Source organism: Syngnathoides biaculeatus, chromosome 10, assembly GCF_019802595.1.
Source record: "Syngnathoides biaculeatus isolate LvHL_M chromosome 10, ASM1980259v1, whole genome shotgun sequence".
In the NCBI taxonomy this organism is placed as follows: Eukaryota; Metazoa; Chordata; class Actinopteri; order Syngnathiformes; family Syngnathidae; genus Syngnathoides; species Syngnathoides biaculeatus.
In genome coordinates this window covers 17,874,743-17,901,628 of record NC_084649.1, presented here as the reverse complement: position 1 = coordinate 17,901,628, position 26,886 = coordinate 17,874,743, and the positions used below count along the sequence as shown (strand labels likewise).

Genomic DNA, 26,886 nt, shown 5'->3' with positions numbered 1-26,886 from the left:
GCAACCAGTTCGGAGTGTACCCCGCCTCCTGCTCGTTGATAGCTGGGATAGGCTCCAGCACTCCCGCGACCCTCGTGAGGATAAGCGGCTAAGAAAATGGATGGATGGATGGATGGATGGGTGATTTGACTCAAAATCTCAGACATACTGGAAAACATAGGCAATCAAGAAATGATTCCCAACACTTTTTTAAAAGTACATTTAATGAAATCCCCAAGAGAACACTAAAACAATACAATCGACAATGAACATGACTGTCAAATGTAACACTACCTTATACTAGAACAATTTGACTCTTGCTAAATATAAGACTGTGCACTCCCTCACTCACTCACTCCCTAAATCAATGACATTTCCAGGCTTTCAACTTTGTGGAAACAGTTTGGGGAACCATCAGTGTACAAAAAAAGATCAATACAGTAAAGGCATGTGTACATACATGTAGTGTGTAACATCCGGAACAAACACCTCTGGGCGGAACTACGACAGAAATCGCAAGCCAGGGAGGGCCCTCTCTCGGGTCCAACGTCACTGACCTCCGATCTCACAAATGTTCCTACAAAAATCCTACAAACGCCGACATCCTGTCGGACGAAAAAAAAAATAGAAGATGAAAAGCTTCAACCAAATGATGGCCTGGTATCCCAAAGCCTCTCTATTAATTCATTAGTATATTAATGACATTTTGAAGTTAAAAAAATGCCTTGGCTCAATAAACAGCAGCACTTCAGGAAAAAGGTGGAAAAAATTCCATCAGCAGGAATCCTTGCTGCAAGGATGAAAGGTACATTATCAAGTCATTGTGATTAGAATCAGGCAAAATTATGTAACAACAGCAATAATAAAACATTGTATATAAAAAAATAACTCCTAAATGAAGACGCATTCAAGAGTAATGCCTCGAGGAGAAGAGTTGACTTTTGTTTAGGAAGGAAAAAGTTCAGCATGACTCGGGTTAAACTAACTTGTTTCTTAGTTTGGTTTTGTTTGTTTGGAGGAAATTGTTGACAACAAAGGTTACCAGAAAAATATTTAAAGCTGCTCAGTCAACCTTTACTCCTCGCCTCCAACAACACCCAAAAACTGCGGGACGGGATCAAGGCTCACGCCGCTCGAGTCCTTATTCAACTCTTCTTGTTCTTGGTCAGTCTGTTCCCAGTCTGCCTTCACGAGCGAGCGCTCCCTGGACATTCTTACGTTGGAATTTGCGTCCCCACGGTCCCGGACTGACTCGGAGCGGGTCGAGGACGCTGCCATTGACGTCTCCCGGCTGTCTGATGGGAGAATACTGGTCCCAGAGCTGTATTCGCTGTTAGACTCTGCACCTACGGAGAGGCCATCAAACAGGAGAGGAGGAGATGGGACAGATGGTCGGAGCGCTCGCATAAACAAACAAGCAAAGCGGAGCTTCCCAAATAAACCGAGAGATTCAAGGGGAAATCTGCCTGCTCCAGTTGGAGTTGCCATGCAAGGCGACCGTTATTTCACTCCATGAAATCCAAAACATTTATCGCACGGATCGCACATACACGGTCGTCAACAAGGCTGTCCAACATTCGCACTTCTGGTTAGATAAAACTGCATTTCATTGGCTGTGTACCTTGCACAATACAAAAAAAAAAAAAAAAAAAAAAAAAAAGCCAGAGTCTTGACAACCTTTTCTTCTTTTTTGCATCCACATTAACATAGCAGAACTGGCTGGTGAAGTTAATGGGATGTCAATAGCAGATTCATATTTTAGAGTCAAGAATTTGTATTTTTTTTTCCTGCAAAACTGCAGAAAGAAGAAGCATTAGGACACAGGTGTCAAACTCAAGGCCCGGGGGCCAGATCTGGCCCGCCGCCTGAATTTATGTGGCTGGCGCAGGCAAATCATGTGTGTCAACTTTCCATGATTGTTGTTCAAATCTGTACCAAAATTTAAACTGTCATATCATAAATAACGTTGAGATATCACAAGCATTTTTGTGTCACCAAATAACAATCGTTGAAAAAAACCAGTGATTCTAAAACTAGTTCATAAATTTTGTGTGTAAGTGTGATAAGGCAGTTAAATATTTTTATGGATTCAAAGTCATAATGGCCCTCTGAGGGAAACCGTAAGTACAATGTGGCACGCGACAAAAAAAAAAAAAAAAAAAAGAAAAAAATAGACGCCCCTGCAATAGGACCACAATTAAAAGTAGGACTCCAAGATTAATATTAAAAATTACTTTTTACGGTTAAATGTCATAATATAGATGCCACGGTGGATCAGCTGGTAATGCGTTGACCTCACAGTTCTGAGGTCCTGGATTCAATCCTGGACTCGCCTGTGTGGAGTTTGCATGTTCTCCCGGTGCCTGCGTGGGTTTCCTCCGGGCACTACGGTTTTCTCCGACATCCCCAAAACATGCAACATTAATTGGACCCTCTAAATTGCCCCTAGGTATGATTGTGAGTGGGGCTGTTTGTCTCTATGTGCCCTGCGATTGGCTGGCAACCAGTTCAGGGTGTACCCTGGATGCCTCCTGCCCGTTGACAGCTGGTTTGGGCTCCAGTACTCCCTGCGACCCTTGTGAGGATAAGCGGCAAAGAAAATGTATGTATGTATGTATGTATGTTATAAAGGGAACAAAGAGGTAATTTTAGAAAAAGCAATTAATTTAATTCTAAAGGAAAAAAAACATGTAAAAGAACAGTTATCATAAAAAAATGGAAATCACAAGAGTGAATTTATAGAATTAATAACCTGTAATAAAAAAAATACAAAATGATGCTTTGTGACCTCTTAAAAAAAAAAAAAAAAAAAAAAGTGGTCAAGCACTGGGCGAACATTCGCTGGTCCCCTCATCGCAACTCTCTCACATTGCCTTGGGTCGTCATGGTAACAAAAGGTTTTTTTTTTTTTTGGCATGGGGGCTAGCTCATTTGGACGAGACAGCAGGACCCCACCAACGTTGGATTAAAGAGTGCTGTAATTCCCGATCCTTGAATATTTTGTATAAAGCATGTCAATGATATGTTATTTAGACACATAGCAATTGTTATATAAACTAGGGGGGGAAAAATAATATATGGCAGGTGTCTAGAGAGGCAGCAGTCGCTCATCTGAACGGTTGCAGTTACGTGTGGGGGAGTTTTGGCATTCACACGAGAAAACTTTTTTTTTTTTTAAACAAGTTTATCACCAAAATACTGGAACTATTTGCATACTGTTGTTTCTCTTTTACGCAACAGAAAACATGCACTCTAAAGCAATATTAATCCTGCCACTGTGACATTTTGTATTGCCTCCTGGCTTAATGAGGAAGGTCAAAATTTGCACTCCCCCCTCCCCCCATACATTAAGAGATTCTGCACCCAACTAAATGTCTTCTCCCCTTTCATGGGATACATTCATATTACATAAACAACTTTGTGATTCTCTGAGTTTTTCTTTTTGACCTTTCCAGGTTAACAGGCTCAATTTTATACCCGTGTGTAACAGTCTGCTGCCCTTTTTGGCCTTTTGTGTGGCAGAGAGTATTTTCACACAACACCCTTCTCAAATCAATATGCCCAAATAAGCAGCAAGCCCGTCATTAGCGGCCGACTCAATAAGGAAGATAAACACACAGCGTGAACTAACCTTTTGCATGAAACAAAGTGAAAGCGAGCAAATATCAGCATGCAAACAGTGCGGATCATTAACTGGTTTTAGAAAAAGTCTCAACATCTGTAATAGTTCAAGCTGGACATGAAGAGGACCAAATGGCAGTTTGAGGTTGCGGTTTTGCTACACTGGCAATTTAGAGCAGGGGTGTCAAACTCATTTTTGCCGCAAGCCACATTGTAGTTGCGGTTTCCTTCAGAGGGCCCTTATGATTGTGAAACAAATCAAAATTTTGAATCGCCTCATAATATTTACACTCATGTGGAATTAGAAATCAAGGTAAATTGGTTTTTTCGACTATAGTTCAATGTTTGCCAACACAAAAAAATGCTTGCAATATCTCCAACATGTCATTTATGATGTGGCAATTTGAAATTGTAACAAAAATCCTAGAAGTTGACACACACAATTTGCCTTCGCTGGCCACACCAAACCATATGGCGGGCCAGATCTGGCACCCGGGTCTTGACTTTGACACCTGTGATTTAGCGGTTTAAATATGTGGCTGAACGGTTATTTTTTTCTAGCCATAGGATTATAGTTGTCATCATATTTGTCATTAGCAACTAATGTATTTTTGTTTAAATCAAATCAGTTTGTTTTTAGGAGTGATGCTTTAAGATTGTGAAGTACTGGAGTGTTTTGCGATCACAGATTGGGTTATATTAATAGCTTGAAATACATAAATAATAGAAGCCACCAAAAAGATTTTGGGGGAGACATCCCTCATGGAGTCACTTTTAGAATATTCCCTTCATAATCCTTTCTTGGCTAGGGAAAGTTATTTAGTTACAAATATGGTTCCATGCCTACAGGTCACAGAGCTTCATATCAGAATTGTCCATGTAGATGCGCCTGTGGCCCAGGTCGCCGGCGTACGGTCTGCAGGTATTGTTGAACGACACCACAAGCGAGCCGTGGTATTTATTAAAGTAGAGAAAGAAATATAGCCGTGAAAATGTCTCCATGTTGACAGAGATTATTAGACTAGCGGCAAACTGGAGAAAATTGGATCCCAGGTATCGTAATAATCATTTCTGGGTTGCCTAGCGGCTAGTTATTTGAAACCCTACACAGCAAATGTTAGATGCAGAAGAATTTACGTCAGTTGAAAGATTAAAATAAGTCTCGGAAATATCTTGTGTGGTTACAAAATTGGAATTAAAAGCACATTTCCAGGTAGCTGAAAGCACATTTAATTATAATTTACACAGAGGATATGCCTGTGATGAAGGTAGGTATGACAAACATAACATTTTTTTTAATTAAATTGAAAAAAAACATGCATTCTATGCTTCCTTAAAATAAGTTTAAAAAACAGCATACCACTATATCAATGCAAAAAAACACTAACTGGGATTTGGTACAGAAATATAACTTTCAGCAACGCAATCTTCATATTTTTAGGGTGGACCTTTTTCCCCTAAAGGTATCCGACTGGTCACCCAAAGGTTTTACAGTTTTGCAGTTTTCGTATATCATCCTCACATAATTCATGTGTGAACAAGAACAGAAAGTCTCAGGAGGATTTCTCGGCTGCTGATTTCTCAGCTGCTGTCAACAGAACCATGAGCCGCATTCGAGAAGTTTGAGGCTTGATCGCCTCCAGGACAGAATCGGCGTGCGGAGGCGGGCCGGACTCCGGGCAGAGTGGACGGGTCAGTGGACTGCCCAAGGTTCCGAGTCAGCGACCCAACTGAGTAGATCACGCAGTGTGACAGGAGCATGAGTACCTGTCACATTATGATCCCAAGTCCCGGACACAAATGTCGCATCTGCTTTGTGCACATGACACATGAAGAGCGGTAGTTTTGTGAGAACAGGTCACGTTTAGACCTAAGAAACCATATCAAGTGCAAAAATGATATGAATATGCCGCTCCAAATGCACCTGAAGCTGTAAAGTTCGGATGTGACCAAAATTCATGTAAAAAAACGCAGTCGTTGAAACTGCTCGCAAATCTTGCGAGACCGTATATTTCCGAACCTGAGATTTGGCATTTCTTTGTTGTTTTGTGGTCACAAAAATGATTTTATATGCTGTTACTGCATTGAACTTCATATAATTAAGTTAAACCCTCAACCTCTTTTTCTATTATTTCAGAAGGGAGACTCAACTGTACACTAATTGGAAAGTACTTGCCATCAGAATAGCATTCTGATTAAAGCGACAACAGGTTGGTGAAATAATTATCACAGTCTTGCCTGGATTATCATTTTTTTTTTGCCACTTAACATCCACATTTCGTTTCTTACGGTGGAATTTGATTTGCGTTACTAATGTAAGCATGCTTCGGATCATTATGTGGCTAGAGTCTTAATCCTCCAAATCCTGACTCACGATTCCTTTCACTATTGTGAAATAATCATCCAACAAATGAAAAATGTAATTTGATCTATTGAACTGGAAACATAGTAAGCTGGTGTGTTTTGGCTCCGGCTTTTCCCAGTGGAAAGGTTTCTCTTCCTAGATTAAAATGATTTTCTTTTACCAGGATGCCTCTGTGTACCGTGGCCAAAGAGAGAGCCTGGGTTGCTTTTGTGCCTACCGGTAGCATAAATTCTTGCTGCCTTGGCTGAGCTGACACCTTTCTAACTAGCTGGCTGGCTACGGACCCAGCTGGCTCCTTGGGCCAGGGCTACCTTAGCTGCCTCTCATCATCTGCCACACTCTTGGATAAACTCCCTCCCATTCATTCAACCACGGTCGCCGTCCACCTCTGCAATGGCTTCTTTTCAAGCTTTATTCGTCGCGCTGCCATGACTACCTGTGCAGTTCCTTAGGCTGGGCTAATGGACGCCTCCTCCTGCGGAGAGCCCAGTGAAGGGCATCAGCCATAAACAAGTGATAAAAACGAATATTTCATATTTTTTCAAGTAAGTAGTGTATGGCAGCAGTTGCATCTTTAGTCAGAATAAAGTACTGTAAATTCTGTTATTCTTTGAGTCATCTGAAAATTGTCAGTGTTCGTTCACATCACCACCTATTCGTGAACAGCCTAAAAGTGTACATAGCACTGCTTTCACACTGATTAGTACAGTATAATATTTGATCAATATTAAGATTAAGTAATTTCTCTTGAGACATCCTTGGGAATGGTGGACATGGTAGTGAATAGAGCTCGTGCACCTATGTCACCGAAATCACGTGACTGGCCGTATTGCCGGTCAAACAAACCATGGTTCAATGCTAATTCAGTTGGAGACGGCACGAAAATACATCTTACAGCACAAACCCGTTTTTTCCGATACTGTTAAACATTTAGAAGGTGATAATAAACGAAGGTAAGTGGAAAAACGAGAGACCCATATTTAATGCTGAAGTCGATGTTTTCCCGGATAAGAAATTGGACTGTTAATTAGCTTCCGCTTGTCTTGGACAACTGGATCTACACATGGACATGGTGAGTAAGTCGTCGAGATTTACACGAAATAATTTGAAAGCGAAGAAAAGTCTGGACGCATACAAATACTTCGTTGCTGGATCTGTTCTCAACAGGGAGACAGCTCCTGAACGCGGAAGCATATTCGGCTACATCTTAACCTTTGCCGAAATCCATCAATCTTTTCAGCTGGTATTCAATACAAATACCAATATTTAAATAAATGACCCCCGGTTTTACACAAACTCGAATTCATTAACTATGACTGAGGGAGAGAGAAAAAAAAAAAGAGGACGGAATCGTTGCCATGGAATGTACTGTGAAGCGACTGCGGCCACACGTTCACCTCCTTGCTGCGACAGACTTTTTATTTTCTTTTTGTAAATACACATTGTTCTCAAATGAGCCAACTCGGCATTATAAATACTTCTTGGGAATTTGAGATTGAGAAGAATAATTTCGACCTGAAATGAAGCGATCGCTACACAGGCGTGTGTGTATTTTAGTTGGGCACCATCCATCTTGTTTAATTGCCAAAATCCATCGATATTTTCAGGTCTTTTGAGCTGGTATTCCATAGAATGATCTCTTTGAACATCTGTCACATCTGTTGTGACAACCAACAGCACAATAGATCTCGGGCAATTTGAAAAATCTGCTCTGGTTTCAACGGCTCCCGCAGTACAGAGCAGCTAAGTTTGACCGGCAATATGGCGCCGTCCAAACTGTGACGTCACGTGCACGAGGTCTATAGGAAAAACGAAGATGTCCATAGAAGTCTCCTGCAATGTTCCAGTTCTTTCGAGTTCAATCGCAGACATCTCTATTGGACTCAATTTTTAAAAAAGCGTTTGGTGATCCCATCACAGTGGCTCCTTTATACATTGCACAACAATGCAGTTCACTGGGCAGCGACTGCAGTAAACACTCCCTCAGAAGTATACAATTCTCACGAGTGTAAATTAGTGTCAAGTGGAATACTTTTAAAACCCTTGTGTATCTTTTACAGTGAATCCAAGTTTTCCATATGGCATCCATTTTGAGCCCGACAGCCAGAGGGTGAGTGGCAGGAGACATTCACCACAGACGCTGTTGTGTCTGGTCTTTTAATTAACACCTACCAAAGTGTAAAGCACACGCAGTGCTGTGCGCTCCTCATAAACAAAATAGTGGAAACAATATCCAACCCGAGGGTCAACTACCACAGCTGAATGTCATATGCCTGTTATTTATTTATTTATTTTTTAATATAAATGCAATTTTCTACTGACCACTAGGAAAAACAAATGTTGATTACACTGTGTACCAAACTGCATTGTTATTCTAGTTGTACTTGTGAAAAGGTACAGAGTTCATTTTGTTTTAATTAGATTTTGAATTGGAATTAATTGAAGTTAAATTGCCCGTGTCTACCAACAACATTCTAAAAAAGGACTGTCATGCTACACGGACATTTTTTTCGAGGCCACATGGGTCCATTTAGCCCTATATGGGTGAGTGAACATACCTGAGATTTCAGAGTCCGAGTCCAATTCTTCTTGTTCCGAAAGCCTTCTTTCTGCTGGACGGACCTCTGGAACGTAGAAGTCTCCCTGCCGAGCCAATGGAGCCATGAAGTGGATCAGATCCTCTCTGTAGATCTCGAGGAACGGATGTGCACAGAGCTTTCTTTCCTGCGACAGGGTTAAGGTTTGTAAGAACAGCAGATCGCATTTAAATGTATTTGTTTTCTTTGCCCCCACCCACACTTAGAAATTGGGAATTTGTGATCTAACTTAATTTATGATAGTGTCATATTTTGGAAAGGACTATATAAAATTTTCCCTCCCCCGGCGGCTGGTCGTCAATGGTATCAAGGTGAGCTGTTTTTATTTGATCACTTTAGTATATGTTTTATAATTCAATAAATTGAGTTCTTATCTAATCTAGCTAGCAATTCAATTATGGTGAAAACATTTCCTGACTCTGCTTCCCTTTTTTACAAGAACCAACAGATGCCACATAAGGTGTGAGCATGCGAAACTGTTAATCCAACTCCGAAGGTGAGTTTTTACAACACCTACTGTGCGAGAGTGTGTATTTGCATTCACCCATAAGCAGATTTGTCAATCATCTAAGCGTCGTTTTGCATGGCACATTCAAACTGCTGACATCTTCCCCATTGGAGTCAGTCAAGCTGAGGCTCACATAACGAACATGGCTGCACTTTCTGCCGGTCATCAACCTTTCATAAGCCACGCTTTTGTTATGGTGTTCATGCGGCAGAAATGCTGGTCACGTTCGCACATTCGCTATGAGCTAAACGTCTGACAGGGTGCAGCGCCAATGTAACAAGCTACTGTAATCAATTAGACCTGCAGGTCAACATGCCCTTTGGAGAATTTTCTGGGAACTCATACAAGTTAGCTACGAAATATTCCATTATTATGACAGCTATATTCCATTACGGTTGTAATAACACTTGAAAGACAGAGGTAACCATCAAAATATTTTAGTTGAATAGTAATTAGTTATGTATAGGGGGCACAGTGATTAAGTGGTGAGCCCATCCTCCTCACAGTTTTGAGGTAAGGGATTGGAATCCCAGTTTGCAACGTTCTCCCAGTGCTCGTGTGGCATTTTTCCTGGAATTCTGGCTTTCTCCCACATTCCAAAAACATGCAACTTATGTGAAGTGAAGACCCTAAAACAGGGGTGTCGAGCTAATTTTTCCTTCAGAGGGGCGTTATGACTGTGAAACCATAAAAATCTTCAACCGTCTCATCGTATTTACACATGAAATTTATGAACTAGTTTTGGAATCAGAAATCAAGGATAATGGGTTTTTTCAACTATTGTTGTTTGGCAACACAAAAATGCTTGTGATATCTCAACGTTATCATTTATGACATGACAATTTGAAATTTTGGTACAGATTTGAACAAAAATCATGGAAAGCTGATACACATGATTTCCCTCCACGGGCCACATAAAATCATGTGGCAGGCCAGATCTGGCCCCCCGGGCCTTAGGTTTGACACCCGTGCCCTAAAGTCATTTGGGATAGCCTCGTACTATTCCGCGACCCTATTAACCATAATAAGCGGTACAGAAAATGGAGGGATAGGTTGGTTTTGTATGGAAATCTACTAAATTTATTTCGTGATCCTTTTTTTCTCTAGACTACTGTACTGAAAAGTCCATCATGTTGTGATAATATGCAATAAACATGGACTAGAACTAAAACCATTTAGAGTGTGAAGGAATATTTGAAGCAACACAAAAAAAAAGTCAAATGAGAAGTGATGCAATGAATGAGGCAACTCTACGCCTTATAAAGGAGATATCCATCTCATAAAGGAGATTATTTTGGCTTTGTTTTCTTTCTTCTGTTATTATTGGTGTCTACTGGATTGTCCTGAGGAGCCAGAAAAGATATGGAAATAAATCACATTCTTCCATCAATAGTAGGTTCCGTTGCTGTTTGCGAGACCCTCCTCCTGTTTTACCTCTTTGCAATCACTGGTATCTTAATTGTGTAAAGCAGAGAAAACACAAAAAGCACAGGAAAAACCAAAGTGTGCAGAGTGACTCTAACGGCAGGTCTGTATTATTATTATTTTTTTTTAATCAAAAATTTTGATTTATATGTAGTTCAAAGCATTTGATTCAGGGTTTCTCTTTATTTAAGTTACTGGTCCTCGATTTAATGAAAAGCATGAGCATGTTTTTCACCCAACAGATTATAAGACTGACAGCCTCTGTGGTTGAATATTTTACACCTTTTTTTTCCCCAAATGTGACTTGTGGGTTTCCATTCCCATCGCCAGTACCTTAGCATTAGTGTTTGGAGCCATCAATTATTTCTCGTGCCTTTCCAAGACTTTCAACCATCAAGATTGTCCTATAGCTTCTTGACAGATCCTGAGAGAAAAAGTCTCCCTGCAGGCCCTGCTGATAGCCCACTTTGAATAAAGTAAAAATGGAGACAGCAAGGTTATTGAAGAGCCGAACAGAGCTTGTCGGACTCACACAAAAAGTAGAGCTAACTTCTTTTCCAAACTCTATCCCATCGTTTTGATCATCATCTGTCAAAGCAGTGACGGGCCTCACTCTGCTGTATGCAGAAACATCCATTTCAGTGATTTCAACGTCAATTATCTCGTCCTTTCCCCAGAACTTTGTGTGTATCCACATCATACTTAGATGTGCGCTGCATAATGCAAACTGATGCAGATGCAGTGCCTGACACAAGCCATCAAAAATGGTCAAATCTAAAATAAAAGAATGCATTAAGGAGAGCCGCGTCAGTAATCCGGTGGGCCCGCCGTCATTCGTTATTTCTTTTGTTCTAAATAATGGAAGGTCAAAGAAGTTGACTTGTGCAACACAAATGGAAGCGGCGCTTCTGAGTTCTAATGAAACGAGTAGCAGTTGTCAAGAGAAGACTGCCGTATAATAGAAGACTCAAATCTTCACCAATCAACCTCTTTGTCCTCTGCAAATGCGTCAATCATTTTTACTTTTAAACTTCAGCAAGGGAGCTTTGTGAGGCGTTTGCGTTTAATAAGTGTTTCAAATAAAAACGGGTCTTATATCTATACGTGGAAATTGAGGTCCCGATCAAAAGCGAGGGAGTCCGCTTGGTTAAAGCCACCCACAATGTCGTCGTTTCATGTATTCCAGTCACAGTTAAGCCTTGCCTCTTCTTCAGAATTTCCTCAAAATGAATCCCATCTTAAAATACATTTATAGTCAAAGGAGCAGGAGGGAAATTAGCAGATAACGGTTTCTTCTTTTAGAGACTTTTAAGATGGAAAAAAAAAATGGTTTAACAAGGTAGCAAAATGGGCGCAATGGATGGTAAAAATGGCAAACCCGATAAAGTTGTGCAAGTTATAAACAAGACCAAATTCCAAAGTATTGAAAAGGATTAACACCAACCACCACATTGTGTGCTGAGTTTTTTTTCAGGTTTTTGAGGGACTACCATTGATGAAAAAAAGATCTCCATAAACCTGAAAATGACAACTACTGCAATATGGAGGTAGCATAGTGACAAGAGCAATACATGAGACTCAGTCCTGGCTTCATCAATCAGTTGGCAACCATCATTATGCACAGGTAAGTGACCATTTTTGATGGAAATGGACACCTACTGGTACATCTTTCTCCTTGACACCCACAAACAGCTTGTCCTAGTAAAGTCACAAGATTTCCCAAACCCAAAATTGATTGATTGCTTCATTGATTGATTGACATGTTGAGTCTCGTTTGAAAGGCGATTTCCACCAGAGTACAACACACCAACAGTTCAGAAAAATGGATGATAGTTTCCGAAGAAACAGTTTCGTGTGTGTGTGTGTGGACGGCAGGACGAGACTTTTTGGAGAATGTTTTTGTCAGATCTATTAAAAAAAAAAAATCTGGTCAAATAACGCAATCAAATTAGAGTAAATCTTTTTCAATCGATCATTTGTCAACATATTTCTCAACCCTTTGGTTTTATCTGCTAATCAGGGAACCCCTTCCGCAACCAGCTGCTAAGTTTCAGTTAAAAATATCTACCAATAAAAGCGCTTGTACGGGCGAAAATTGCGAGGAGTTTTCAAAAGTTGCAAAGCATAAAAACAAAACCTGACTTTAAAATGGCATCACTTGCCCTAAAAAAAAAAACATCCTCTCATAAATAACACTAATGGAGTGTTATTCATGAAAAGAATAATGTAGACCGTACTTCATCTACTTTTATAATATTTTTTTCCTGAATTTATATCCATCCATCCATTTTCTTAGCCGCTTATCCTCACAAGGGTCGCGGGGAGTGCTGGAGCCTATCCCAGCTGTCAACAGGCAGGAGGCGGAATTAATGTTGCATATTTCTGGGATGTGGGAGGAAAGCGCAGTGCCCGGAGAAAACCTGCAAACACAGGGAGGGCTTGGATTGAGTCCGGGTCCACAGAACTGTGAGACCAACGCTTTCCAGCTGATCCACCGTGCTGCCCTGAATTTACATGTTAATAGACAATTTTAGAAGCATTTGAAGTGCTCAGAAATTCCATGAAGATGAGGCCACTTGACACATTGCAACTTGTTCTGATAAAGATTTTATGATGGTGGCATTGGAACATGTCATTAGTCCATATCAAAGGTTGCCCAGAAAGTCGAAGGGAACCTTCGTCTACTTTGGAGGTTCTGCGGTAATTCATATTGTATGGCTTAATCCCAAGCAACTAAATTAAAATTCTACTGTAAAATGAAACCAAGCATTACCACTTTTCGGTCATGATTAGTTTTGCTCTGCTATTTCACAGGTATTCTTTCATTGCTACGCACCCAGTATGCCATCTATAAAACGAGCAAATAAAATACACAAAAATAAAGGCAGTGTATCTAGTAGTGCTGGACCAGCAAAAATTGAAGTACTGCAGTCAGTGCCTCATTTAAGCCACATGCATAATTTAAAGGTTCTTTCCTTGCATTAGTTGTAGATTAGTTTAGTATTCATGCATTTCTGAACAGTTTGATGGGTTTCTCCCCCCCCCCAAAAAAATATAGCATTTCAATTTTGCATTGATTTTCAATCAAAAAGGCTCAGATTGTGAAAAATGGCTTTTGACTATTTTCAGCAGCTGATTAATATGGAGTATATTAATAGCAGCACAGAGGTTTCCGTGGGATGAACCAAAAATAAATTGGAGTGCCCTTGCTGGTGCTGTGACGGAACAAGTCACCCCGTTCAATGTCATCTTTCATGTGTTTTGATCATTTTTGGAACACAGCGGTGCTCAATGGTAAAAGGGGAAGAAAATCAAGATCTGACTACAATTAACTGTTTGCAAGATCAAATCCCTCTCTTTTAATTTTGCGGATTTTTTTTGATGGCTGTAAAAATTACAATAGTTACAGTGGATATAAGAAGTCTACACACCCCTGTTCAAATCAGTTTTTTCTGGTATTAAAAAAAATAAAAAAAGACCAAGATCATTCATATTTCCCTGTCAATGTGACCTATAACCTTTACATCTCAAGTGGGAGAGGAAATTCAAATCGAAGTACAAATAAGCGATTAATTTTGGTCAGATTTGTTTGTTTGTTTTTTTTTTTTAAATCACAAATAATAGACTAACACACTTTTTATATCCGCTGCACCGTATAAGACTGGTGGTAAGCCTCAACTGAAAATGCTTCATTCAGAATATATTGTTTAGTCTGTAAATTCCATTGTGTGAAAAACAGAACCATACTATTGATTCCTTATAATCACCATCTGTGAAGACCTGACCCTTGCACCCTCAGTGCTCCATTTCCATGCTATAATTCCAAGACGGAGGATCGAGTCAAAGGGTACCCAAATAATAAGAGCTGCAGTAAAATCCTTGACACACTACAGAGTAGACTCGTGTAATTGGACAGAGGATTGTGGATACTGCACTATTGATTTCTGTCATTTTCTCCATACTCTGCAGAATCAGCATCACCTGGACCAGTGCAAACAATGTCAGTGAAGATGATGAGGGTCATGGGAAGGTAATTTCTTAACATGCTATACACCATAGGAGAGATACTCCAACACATACTTTGCCGTCCTTTGAACTATGAAAGTCCTACTAAACTAGAGCTCTTTGCACATGGGATATTACAGAGGACGAAAAAAAAACCCCACGGCTTTTTACTTCTAACTGTAGATAATTTACGGCCTACAAGCCACGACTTTTTTCACACACTTTCAACCCTGCGGTTTTATGCGGTGATGCAGCTAATTTGTGCATTTTTTTTTTTTTCTAAGGGCCGCAAGGGGGCACTCGAGCAGAAAAGTAAAGAATGACACTGGTGGAATATGTGTGTCGAGCAAGAGACTTTTACTGGCCCTGTTAGCACTGCACTGGCGCGTTCCTGCCGTCTAACTGGCATCTCAGTGCTATTTACCGGTAAGTTTTATTTTAACTGGCCTTGTTAGTGTTGGCGTGGCTAGCTTTAGCACAGTGGTAGCGTTAGCACGGCATTGGCGCTAGCGTTAAACTCTTTCTGTGTACTGACTTTCTTTGTAAATATCTCGTGTTACATTGTGGGTTTCAATGTGGGCACTTGAGGCTTTAACACAGCTGCGGTGTATGTACAGTAAGTACCAAATGGGATTTCCTTTACAAATCTACTCGGTGAGGCTCGTAACCAGGTGCGCTCTGTAGGCCGGGAATTACGGTACTTCTGAGGATATTCATGTCTGTTTTGCGCAAGTGTATCACTTTTCACACTAGCATATTACTAAATAGTACATATTAAATATTTGCAACCATCAGGAAATGAGCATCTTTATGAAGGAACAAATTTTTCACAACGCTAAATAAATCATTTAATGTAATTTTGTGTCCTACTAAAGATAAAGACTCCGCCAGTTACAAATGCTGCTTATTTACAGTCAATCTGCAGCAGATCTTGAGGGACTTAGTGACCGATAGATGGTCAACAAGAGTTTTCCCTTTCCAGGTGCCCAGCCTGTGGGACTAGATCTATGGGAATCTACTCTTTGAGTGAGTCATGCTCCCTTGGATAAATAAATGAACTCTTCAATTTATTTTTAGAAATAAAATCATTTTGATCTCCCTTGGTAAAACATGGCTATACACTTAGCCTATAATGTATATTATGTCTTGACAGATTACATATTTCACTATAAAGTCAAGTAAATGTATAATCCAGGTATTACGCTAAAGGAAGATAGGATGTTGTCACATATCTTATTCATAGATTCACCATGACATGGATGATTTAGTCAACGAACAGAATGAAAAATGATATTTGGCCAAATTTCGGAAAATACAATCATTTGAGGTGGCGATTTCAGATACGGGTTCAATTCATTCTGAAAATGTCAAGAATTGCTGTGAAACTATTTTTACTTCAATCTAATAGACATTGTGCTGCTCCTTGTGGTTTGCGCTCTTTGGCCACCCACTGGCAGTTTAATACGGGCATACAGATATACATGAAGCCACTCAGAACTTCTCAGTAAACTGGAGTAATCTCAGGCGTTAAACATATGTTGCACAGCTCTCGGGACAAATCAAGGGTAAACAGAGGTGTAATGATAAATTGACAAGTAATTGATCAGTAAATAATTTTTGATTAGTGAATTAATAACTTAGATACCTTGTTTTATAGAATTGTCCAAATCCTTGGAATTTCACACCCTCAAAAGTAAATACTAATAATTGTACTCATGATGATAATGAACCAGACTATTTTGTGTTTCATCAAAACAAGACATTTCCAAACATCTTTTACTTCAAAAAACAACAATCAACATTTTTGCCTACTTTGTGACATGCTACAGAGGAAACCAATAACTGGATCATTATCATTTTCTGTAGTGCCAATTTGAAACAGTGTCCTATTTTTTAATCCCAGGACCAATTTATTTTTTACTTTTTTAAAAAATGATTCAATAATTAAAAAAAAATGTAACTAATTTTAAAAATAATCTTTAGTTGCAGCCCTAGTAAACATAACCACCGTGTACGTCACATCACCGTTATAATCGTGTTGTCAGTTGATCACCTCTCATATTTTCAATTCATTGTATATTTCATCTTTGGAAAGAGTTCATCGTGAATAAGTTATGCCAGCAGTGCAGCAGCCTTGGCGTGCTGTGCGTTTGTGGGCGACCAAGGGGGACTCTGACGTGAACAGGTACCCGCACTTCACTGGTCCTTCCTCCAGGCTAAATCCAATGGGCCGTTGACACGCTTGTGGGCAACCAAGGTCCATTCTGAGGAAGCCAGTTTCACGCAATGCATCCCTTCCTTGAATATTTTTCTTCTAAGGGAAAACACTTTTCATTTAGTGAGATGTGGAGGATTGTTTTTGGGCAGAAAACCAAAGTAGGGAGTGATCTGAGGCTACACGCACAACTTGCTAGCCGTTTAACACAACTTGCTAGCCGTTTAAAAACTGCCCATGTTACGTTTAACATTAAATGTTTACGTATATGTAATTTCTGCATGCACAAAACTAATTGCGAAAAACAAAAAGTAAAAGTAATGTCTTCAGATTCCAGCGGACATTGCATCCACTGGGCTGTAGAGGGAATGAGTCCTCGCAGAAAGCACAAAGGTTTTTTTTTTTTTTTTTGTATAAAGGAAATTAGATGCAAACAACAACCCCCACCAATGTTCCTCTCCTGGCCAGAATTAAAGATTAATTCCAACTCGCCTAAACAGTACGCAAAAAAGTACAATTTAGGAGATTAATTCAAACTCATCTAAACTCTACGGGGGAGAAAATGATCAGTCTTAAAAATAGACATTCATTCTTATCAAAATTATACTTTAAGAATATTTTCATTAAAAAAAAAAAAAAGCTTGAATTCAAATTTTGCTCTTTCCTGTTGGTTGCAGCATTCTGATTCTCTAAAGGCCATTCACATTTTTTTTCCCTTTTTGTATAGATTTGATGATCTTACAGCTATGACTGGGGGTGTTAAAGCACAGCCGTGTTAAATTATTTTTTCAATGTTTTGAACCAAAAGATGAAATGTAAACTAAGGACATTGCAAAACCTTTGACACTCATGGGTGACAAAGCAGCGACAATTGACCACATCCAATCCAGACCAGGTGTTGGTGAAGTTAACCATGAAGCTTATGGGAAAGCCTAACCTCACTCATTCAAATGTCAAACTGCTTGCAGGCATTATTACTGCGTAGTATTATTTGTGTGTGCATAGGAATAAAAATACAAAGTCCACATACTGTAGTTTATCTCATTCATGACCAAATGATAATGAAATGATCTATAAATTGTATGGTCTTCATTTTATATAAAAGCCCTAAAGGAGCATAAGTCAACTCAAAGGTTTTGAAGACATAATTGAGTGACAGAACTCACTGCCAGTTCGAACAATCCAGCTGTCACTCAAGCAGCAAGTCCCTCTTCGTTGACATGTTCAGCTATGACAGTATGAAAAGGGACTGCCTGAAAGTCAGTGACCTGAATAAAGCTGTTAATTCCTAAACCACTTCTTTATCTACACAATTTTCTTTAGCGCGTCCACTTAAGCCCCAGACACCTTGGTTAAAAGGACCCCATCCCTGGCGCACTTATACTTGAACGGTTAAAATTGCCTCTTACATTGCTATTCACAAAATCCCTTGAGGGTAGTACGGTGGGCTCCACTCTCACTTCGTGTGGTTTTGCTTTGATTTTCTTAAGGCATGTCCGCTTCCTCCCACATTCCAATAACATGCACCAGTGGAGACTACATTTTGTGGGAATGTGACTGCAACTGTCTATGTGGCTTGCGATTGACTGGGCCACCAGTCAATAGACCAGTACACCCAGCCTCTTCCCAGAAGTCAGTTGAGATACACTCCAGCAGACCTGCAACCCTATGAGGATAATTGCTAAAGAAAATCGGAGGGATTGATAGAAAATCCTTCAAGAGGACACTCAAATTCAGTTCATTTGCAAGCATACCTCACCACTCACATGCTAACTTTGCATACGTTTGAAACATGTTAGCTGACTTTACAGTCTTTTTTTTTTTTATAGAGATTAATGTACATAGTCAATAAAATTAAAAACGTCATACAATGGATGCTTTATATATGATACTATATCACACAACTCGAATGTACCATCAGGCAAAGTACCTCTAATTTGTCAGCGAGCTGATTCATTTGAATTGAAACACCACAAACTGGATCAAGGAGTTAATGAGTGTTTTGAACTTTTCTCACACCCTAATGACATTTGAACATTTTGACATTAGAAAGTCTGCAACACCTGCAACATACAGGCCAAACCTCATCCTAATACAGTATTTCCAAGTGACAAGACACTACTGGATCAGATCGAAGACAACCTCAATTAGCATTAATGGAGGCACCTTAAAGCTTTTAAAAGCACTTTTAACGGGCATTTAACTTGATTGATTAAATCGCCGTTGACACTAAACAATTAGTCCCACATCTAAAAATAACTGACTCAAATTATAATCACACTCAGCAACATGATCTTGATTCAGAGCGACAGGGTAAAGTTTAAATGGGATCAATCAAATGCAGATGTGACATTTAACACCAACAGTCGAGGCCCAGATGCCTGGAGACGAAAGTCACGTTTGAATGTGCAAACTCCGGAGAGCCACTTGCGTTCACTTGCAGGCTCGGGATGCAACATTCTCCATAAAAGAATGAACAGTAATTTGTATCTGTGGTTTAAAATTTGATTACATTTAATTCCAACTCGTCGAAACGAACTACAATGCAAATCTACCAAAATTAAAAACAAACATTTACAAGTGGTTTGAAATACAGTAAGGGGTTGGCCATAAGAAGTGAACCTAAATAACTGATTAAGAATTCTGTGATGATTAATTATGCTCACGTTTGTGTGGACATTATATATCCCAGCATAAACACGGCCTCCGTGTCTTTGTCGAACGTACAAAACCCCGTGACCTTCTCTGGCCTTTCTGAATTTACATCATAGCCAAACGTCTGCATGTTTCATAAGCCCCGAGGACAAGCAGATGTGCTCTGGTTTGCACCATTCTGGTCAGCCATAGTGGGAAGCCCGAGACAAAAATGCAAGCGGCAGCACTTTGTGATGCTTCACGCGCGTGTTTGCCATGTGTGTCGGTTGCTAAAAATAAGGAGAGTATTGGGGAACAAAGGTAAACTTATTTTATATTCAGCATGGAATCTCAGTGCTGGCAATCAACTTTTAGTGCCCTCAAGCAAACAAATGTTCCATAGTCTGCCATCCTCAAACCTTTAGATCTTTGTGAATGTCAGCAATATTATCTTCCCGCTCCAGTCCACGTTACAGGTCCGAATGCCCGGCCGGCGCGCACCAATTAAATCTCAAGACACTGCCGCATCTGTGATGAAGCTTACCACTAGAAGGGTAAGGCACAGAAGAAAAGACTCTGGGGCTGATCGATGGTCTGACTAGGCAAATATCAGGCCTGACCACAGGGCGGCAAAACATTGTGTCTGAAAGCGAGAAATCATCCTGCCGTGGCGGGCCAGATCTGGTAAATGCTGATGAGCTGCTTTGAAAAGGTCTCACCATTTGGGATAGTCAATGTGTCGGACATCAACTGCATGCTTTATTCAAGAGAAACCAGTTCAGAACGGATCGTGTTATTCATCTGATTCCACATCCTAGTTAAAAGGACAATCTACAGTTCTCAGGGAAGACTTGATTTATTCGCTCTTCTGCATGCCAACCTCAAATTTTTCATTTTTTTTAAGTAAAAGTAGCCTACAGTTACTATGTCTACACATCCCTGTGCACGTGCCAGGTTTTTGTGATATAAAAACAACGGACCAAGATCAAACATTTCAAAACTTTCATACTCCACCATTAATGGGATCTAAAATGTACAAAAAAAACATTTCCAAGAGGAATCATGAAAATAAACGGATAACTCAGTTGCACAAGTGTGCACACATTAATAATTGGGGTTCTGTTCAGTTAACCAATCCCATTCAAACTCATGTTAAAGGAGAGCTAAACCAAAAAAAATGTTCAAAGCAAGAATACATTGTTTTGCCAGCGCTGGTACACACAAGGGCAACATATTAGTGACGCCTGATTTAAATAAACAATAACTGATAATGAAGATAAACATTTAAAATACAGTACAGCCTCGGTTTTCGACCACAATCCGTTCCAGAAGGTAGTTCGAGAAGCGAAGAAGAATTTGTTTGAAAACTGAATCGCTATTTCCTATTACAGATGTGGCTACCAGGACACGTCTGCATACAGAGGCTGCATTATACACAATAACAACACGCGCTGTGGATCAGCTGGTCAGGCCACGCGCATTGTTATTTCTGGGATTTTTCGCAGTGCGTTCGAATTCACAATGACAACCCGCGTCGTGCGTCAGCTGGTCGGGCAGCACGTGTTGTGTTATTGCCGGGTTTTGTCCGGGGCGTTCGAGTATCGATTTTCGTTTGAAAACAGAAGCAAAAAAACCTTGAAATTTTCGTTCGAAAACCGATTTGTTCGAGAACGGAGACGTTCAAGAACCGAGTATTCACTGCATAACCCAGTTTTGACAGCTTGGGCTTATTCCCCTTTAAATGGAGTCATCACACAACTCTGTTGACCTCAAAAAGTTTGGAATGTTCTAGCATGATTTTTGCAGTCACATCTTACACAAAAGTGGTAGAGGGCAAATCTGCTCAATTACAAAACAGGATCTAAAAGAATTCTTGGTTAAAACTAAACAGTGCTATCACAATTTACAGGAAATGCATATTCAAATCTGAGCGAATTACAGACTGTTTTGAGTTCTGATTATCCGTCATTGAATGTTATGTCCAATGGAGGAATACAGAGCAGTCAGTGTTGTAAGTCAATAACAAAATCTAAGGGTCGCAGGTGGATAAGAATGACTTAAAAAAAAAAGCTGATCTACAGGATAGGAAGCAGAGATAAAATTGTGATGTAATTAGGTAAAGAAGAAGACCAATGGCCAATTTGATGACCGGCTGTGTACGTTGACCTCTTAGTCTAAGTGCCAGTGGAGGGCAGCCAGCTTTACACAGCGTGTCCAAACAGATGGCGAAGGCAGCCAGACATCACCCTAGCCAACATTCCTCCGACACAAGCAGCGCTACTGAAGACAACCTGTGGTGCTGCCACCTGTTTTGAGAACGCTGCATAATTAAACAACAGCCACCCAAGTCAGCACAACCCAATAACTCATTTACACGGCATCCCTTTTGGAGCACCTACAGTAGTACGGCCCTTCATCATAGGGCGATAAAAAGATTGTTCACTTTCTTTTCCCTTTTTTACCCTCCAGTTGACTACACACATACAGTTCAATAAATCAGTTTATTGCATGACCTAAATAAGACCTTCACAGCTCCTGAGGAAGTGTTGAAAAACAAAATATAAAAACTTTGGTATTACTTAACGTAAGTATGCAACAGAGATGGTCATGTAGCCATTCATGATGTAACACCTAATTGACCCAAGGTCCCTTGACCTTTAACATTGATTCATCTTGTCACCCACACTCACTCTCGTTTGATTTCTTTTGTCCCCACTGCTACAACCAGACTTGAGTCGCTGTTTTTTGAAATTATCATTTCAGCTCCTCCCGCCAGGAAGTGCAGGAATATAATTTTACAATATAGTATTTGAAAAACCAGTTCCTTAAATGGGGAAAATGAAAAGAGTGAACAATGATTTTTGTTTATGTTCCTATAGGGATACTCGGAGCCAGAACTGTGTGGTGGGCATAATTCAATTCAAGGAGATTATGTTGGGGATTTTGGGTGTTTTTTTGTTGTTGTTGAAGAATTTACAGCTAAATAAGAAAGGGGGTCTGGGACTTAAACCCAACAGTTAATCAACACTGCAACGCCATTCAATGAGCTAAACTTTTTCCTCCAATTCGGGTAAGAAAAAAAAACCAAAAACTCTTGCATTTTGGACTTTAGGACTGGAAATAGAAAACTACTGTTGTATAACTTTCGAACAAAGATAGAGGTGCAGTTAAGGCCAAAATGATTCTTACGCTGGATAATTTTGTAATTCAAGAGAAATTTTCCATCAGAAAGTAGCACAACACTGTACAATGTAGTGTGAAAAAAAGTCTGATTGAAAATTTCTGCCACGGTGGATCAGATTGAATGCGTTGGCCTCACAGGTCTGAGGTCCCGGGTTCAATCTCGGACCCGCCTTTGGGGAGTTTGCATGTACTCCCTGTGCTTGCGTTGGTTTCCTCCGGGCACTCCGGTTTCCTCCCACATCACAAAAACATACAATAATAGTTGGACACACTAAATTGCCCCTAGGTGTGACTGTGAGTGCGACTGTCTCGATGTGCCCTGCGATTGGCTGGCAACCAGTTCAGCGTGAACCCCGCCTCCAGCCCATTGACAGCTGGGATAGGCTCCAGCACTCCCCGCGACCCTTGTGAGGATAAGCGGCTAAGAAAATGGATGGATGGAGAATTTCAGTATCTATAGGAATTTCAATCTCAAGGACATGGGGTCTTATGCAAAACGGGAGTGTTCTAAAATCTAAGTGGAGAATGCAGTGTGTATTTGTGATACCATCTTTGATTGAAAAATATCCAAAACACTTAACAATATTGATTATTCCATGCATGCAACACCCCCCCCAACACACACATATACACACACACACACACACACACACACACACACACTAATATCAATATCAACTCAGCAAATCCTCAAAATGGAATTCCCTCAAACTCAGTGGGAGGAACATTCCATTAATAGACAACAAAATGGTGAACAAAGCATACACCAGTGGCATGAAGCCACTGCCTTCTACCTGTAAACTTGACATTAACAGTAAATTTGGATTCTGTATACTGTAACTGCGGAACACTGGATATCGACAAAAACTAGGTCTTTTTAAAATTTTCGGATGTTTTATTGCTCAAAAATGTGAACTGGTACTCTTTGTGTATTTCTCCTTTTTACTGAAGTGACAAAGTAAATTAATATTGAATTAAATCGTGACGTTCTTAAATCAGCCCTTCATTGCATTCATTAAAAAATACTACTACTTTAACTCAAGTTTGCCAAAGTTATCATTGAATAATTTGGGGCTGAACAGAATGTGTTGTTTCTTTGTGGTCCTTCTTCGAACCTCAGGGTCATATTTTGGCATATCATGTGCACCCCTGGGGTTCCGGCCATATTTCTGAGGCAATTGAAGACAGATTTTGTTATGGATGAGTGCAAAAAGCAAAACACTCTACCTTGATGTAGCTTTCTAGCCGTGGATAGACTCTCTTTATTCCCAGGAAGATAGAGAAAATGGTCTTGCGGGGGAAAGAGGTAGTGACTACGTGTGTGACTTCAGGAAAGGAGAACACATGAAAGCCGGATGTCACGTAGCGCTTCAGAAGCTCCTCGTCGGCCTTGTCCTCCCCTTCGCTCACAATACTGCCGACGGCACAGCGGCACTGAGGTCCAGGCACCTTTGAATTAAACACATCCAGGTAAAGAGGATCATTAAAGAGGACCATGCAAAGGCAGCATGTTGCTTTGCTGACAACAAATATTTTCTGTATAATCAGCTAGGTGACAAATTTTGAGAGAAAATACGCTCATTAATTAGAGCTCTAATTGTAGGATTTGGCATTCTGAGTGTTCTGGGCACCCTGTGCCAATTAAGCCGAGGAAAGAAAGAGATGCGCTACACAAATGAACCCTCTTGGGCCATCCAAGTATGCTGAGTGCCACTAGATGTACGCAATAAATAAAGAACAAGAACCCATCACACCGATATTCTTTACACCCTGCCGTAATGCTAATTTTAACTCTTGTTCTTGAAAATATTTTCCCTTTTACTGGAAATTATCTGCTCCAAATATTGGTTATCAGCCTCTTTAGGCATCGGTCTCAGGCCTGGGGAAAAAAAAAAAAAAAAAACAGGGGAGGATTTCAATTTTAAATGACATTTTTTTAACGTCTCCAGAATACAGTTCATTTAAATAGAATGTGACTCATGACTTTTAGTGAAAGCATCAAATCTACAAGTGTGGACGAGAAGCTGTAAGTATTTAAGGCTCCGTCTCATCATAACATCTACCGGTAATCATTGTTCCAGATCGATACTAATGATTCTATGTCAGATGCGCAAGAGACTCTCCAAGACATAATGTCAAAACACCTTGTGAAATATTTAGGTTAGTTAGATGCGTTACATATTCTGGTCATGAATGATCCAACTTTGCACACACATTCACTCTGGATGGATGTTTCGGGAGCTCACAGTGGGAACTCACGGCCAACCGGATTTATCGATAACCGCAGGACTACATGTGGGGAATACATAAAAAGAAATAGCGGCTTCTTTTGCCTCTCTGCATGCATCTAAACCAGAGACAATATGTGTGGACTTACCCTGGGTGCAAATGCAATCCTTTTTCACACACTTTGGGAAAAAACAGATTATGTTAAATAATATTTAAGTATCTCTTTTGACCAGCTGCAAAGCTAATTTACTTACGCTGTGTAGACACGGCTTTAACGTTAATGTTTTATGGCACCTCAACCTCGAGCACTTTGCAACATTTTCGACATGTAAGTCAATACAAACTACAAAAAAATCATATTCCACATTCCCAAACCACACAAAATTGTCACAATATTACATTGAAACAATTCCCCGCCCCCACCTTAATATAGTATAACAGTTAAAGTGACCTGTTAGAGGGATTACGCCAAAACCTGCTGTCAAACTACCAGCATTCAAAATTCACTAAAATAAAATGCTATTGTGCGGCACGGTGGATCAGCTGATAAAGCGTATGCCTCACAGTTCTGAGGTCCCGGGTTCGATCCCGGACCCGCCTGTGTGGAGTTTGCATGTTCTCCCCGTGCCTGCGTGGGTTTTCTCAGGGCACTCCGGTTTCTTCCCACATCCCAAAAACATGCGACATTAATTGGACACTCTAAATTGCCCCTAGGTGTGATTGTGAGTGCTACTGTTTGTCTCTATGTGCCCTGCAATTGGCTGGCGACCAATTCAGGGTGTACCCCACCTCCTGCCCGTTGACAACTGGGATAGGCTCCAGCACTCCCGCGACCCTTGTGAGGATAAGTGGCTAAGAAAATGGATGGATGGAACATGCTATGTTGATGAAAACTGGAAACTACCTTGCCTTTGAGATACATCACATTTTATAAATTTATTCACAGTTAAAATGATTTACAGCAAGGATCCCAGCGTTACAAGACAGCATTTCAAGGGGTGGGAAAACTTGGACTCTACAATTTTAGATGCCTTTACAGACATTATGGTACATCACAATTTTACGTAAAAGGGTTTAATAGTGCTGTTCACAAGTACTGCTACTGTCACTAAAGGAAGGCAGAGCAGTGTTACCAGATTGATCATGAAGTACAGATAGTAGGGGAAAAAAAGTATTAACCACTATTTATTTTATTATCTATTACTGAAAGTGTCTTTCACAATGTACACCGTTTTAACATCATGAACAGAGTATGGTAAGAAAACTAAACATCCATATTGAGGATGAAATAAAGGAATTTAAAGGTGTGCGTGAATTTTGGCCGACAGAAAGTCATAACATTGGTCAAAGGTGTCATCTGCAGGTCACTGCCAAATAAGGGGAGACATTTCATCCTTACCCTGTTTTTCCATCTCACCAAGGGAGAGTTCTTGTTTGTGCCGTTTTCTTTTCATGCCCATCCAAAAAAATGTTTGAATAAAGGTTTCTAAAAAATTTTTAAAATTCACCTGCTTTATCTTCAAATATATACTTTCAAAGATTGGGGGGGAATTCACTGCATCACAATGAAAGTAAGCAATTACTAAAACTAATTGTCTGTCAATCAATAGAAGATTGTACTTTGTCTCTTTCCAAAAAGTAAGCTGGGAAAGCCTGCAGGTTCCCGCTGACCCGGAACAAGTTGGACAGAAAATGGATAGATGGAAGTTTCAAGTACAATAGTGACCCTTGTTCCCCACAAAAAAACTATTCAGTGGAGGACTATCCTATCGCAATGGGAAAGGATTAAAATGCTCTTTATGATTTATGTTGAGATCTGCCAGGGAGGCAATTGCAGGAGAAAGGCAAACTATTCATTGGCATATAAAGCAGTTTCACATGGACTTTCTGTCAGAGACACCATTAGCGAGATTGTCGACTATTTCATCAGCGTCCACAAAGGATAGCGGCGGCGCTAGTTCGCATCTCTCCACCAACTTGTCCTTCTTAACTTCCATCTTGTTATGACCTCAGCGTGGCTTGTTGAAACTTTCAAACTCGTCATCTTACCAACAGTGATGTTAATGAAGACAATGTTCGACAAAACACTGGCACTGATCGCTTACAGGGACGTGGATGGGATGCA

General features: G+C 40.2%; 1 protein-coding gene and 1 long non-coding RNA gene across 6 annotated transcripts in view; one reads left to right on the top strand and one right to left on the bottom strand.

Annotated features, from left to right (window-relative positions):
• Positions 1-194: 194 nt before the first annotated feature.
• LOC133506974 (testis-expressed protein 264) overlaps positions 195-26,886 on the bottom strand; it is a 30,216-nt gene continuing 3,524 nt past the window's right edge. The window contains exons 2-4 of one of the 3 annotated variants that reach the window (XM_061831419.1): positions 23,760-23,981; positions 8,524-8,689; positions 195-1,325 (exon numbers count right to left, since the gene is read on the bottom strand). In XM_061831419.1, the coding sequence (XP_061687403.1) occupies positions 1,054-1,325; positions 8,524-8,689; positions 23,760-23,981 (660 nt within the window). In that variant the 3' untranslated portion in view covers positions 195-1,053. The other 2 variants (XM_061831420.1, XM_061831421.1) reach the window with 2 other exon arrangements.
• Positions 10,369-26,856, top strand: LOC133506976 (uncharacterized). 3 transcript variants are annotated; one of them, XR_009796684.1, is made up of 5 exons: positions 10,369-10,598; positions 11,970-12,119; positions 14,465-14,525; positions 14,785-14,926; positions 26,401-26,856. It is a non-coding gene; the product is annotated as an uncharacterized LOC133506976 (long non-coding RNA). The 3 variants fall into 3 exon arrangements; XR_009796683.1 differs by lacking the exon at positions 26,401-26,856 and adding an exon at positions 18,206-22,222 and having other exon boundaries at positions 10,370-10,598; XR_009796682.1 differs by lacking the exon at positions 26,401-26,856 and adding an exon at positions 17,443-17,749 and having other exon boundaries at positions 10,370-10,598.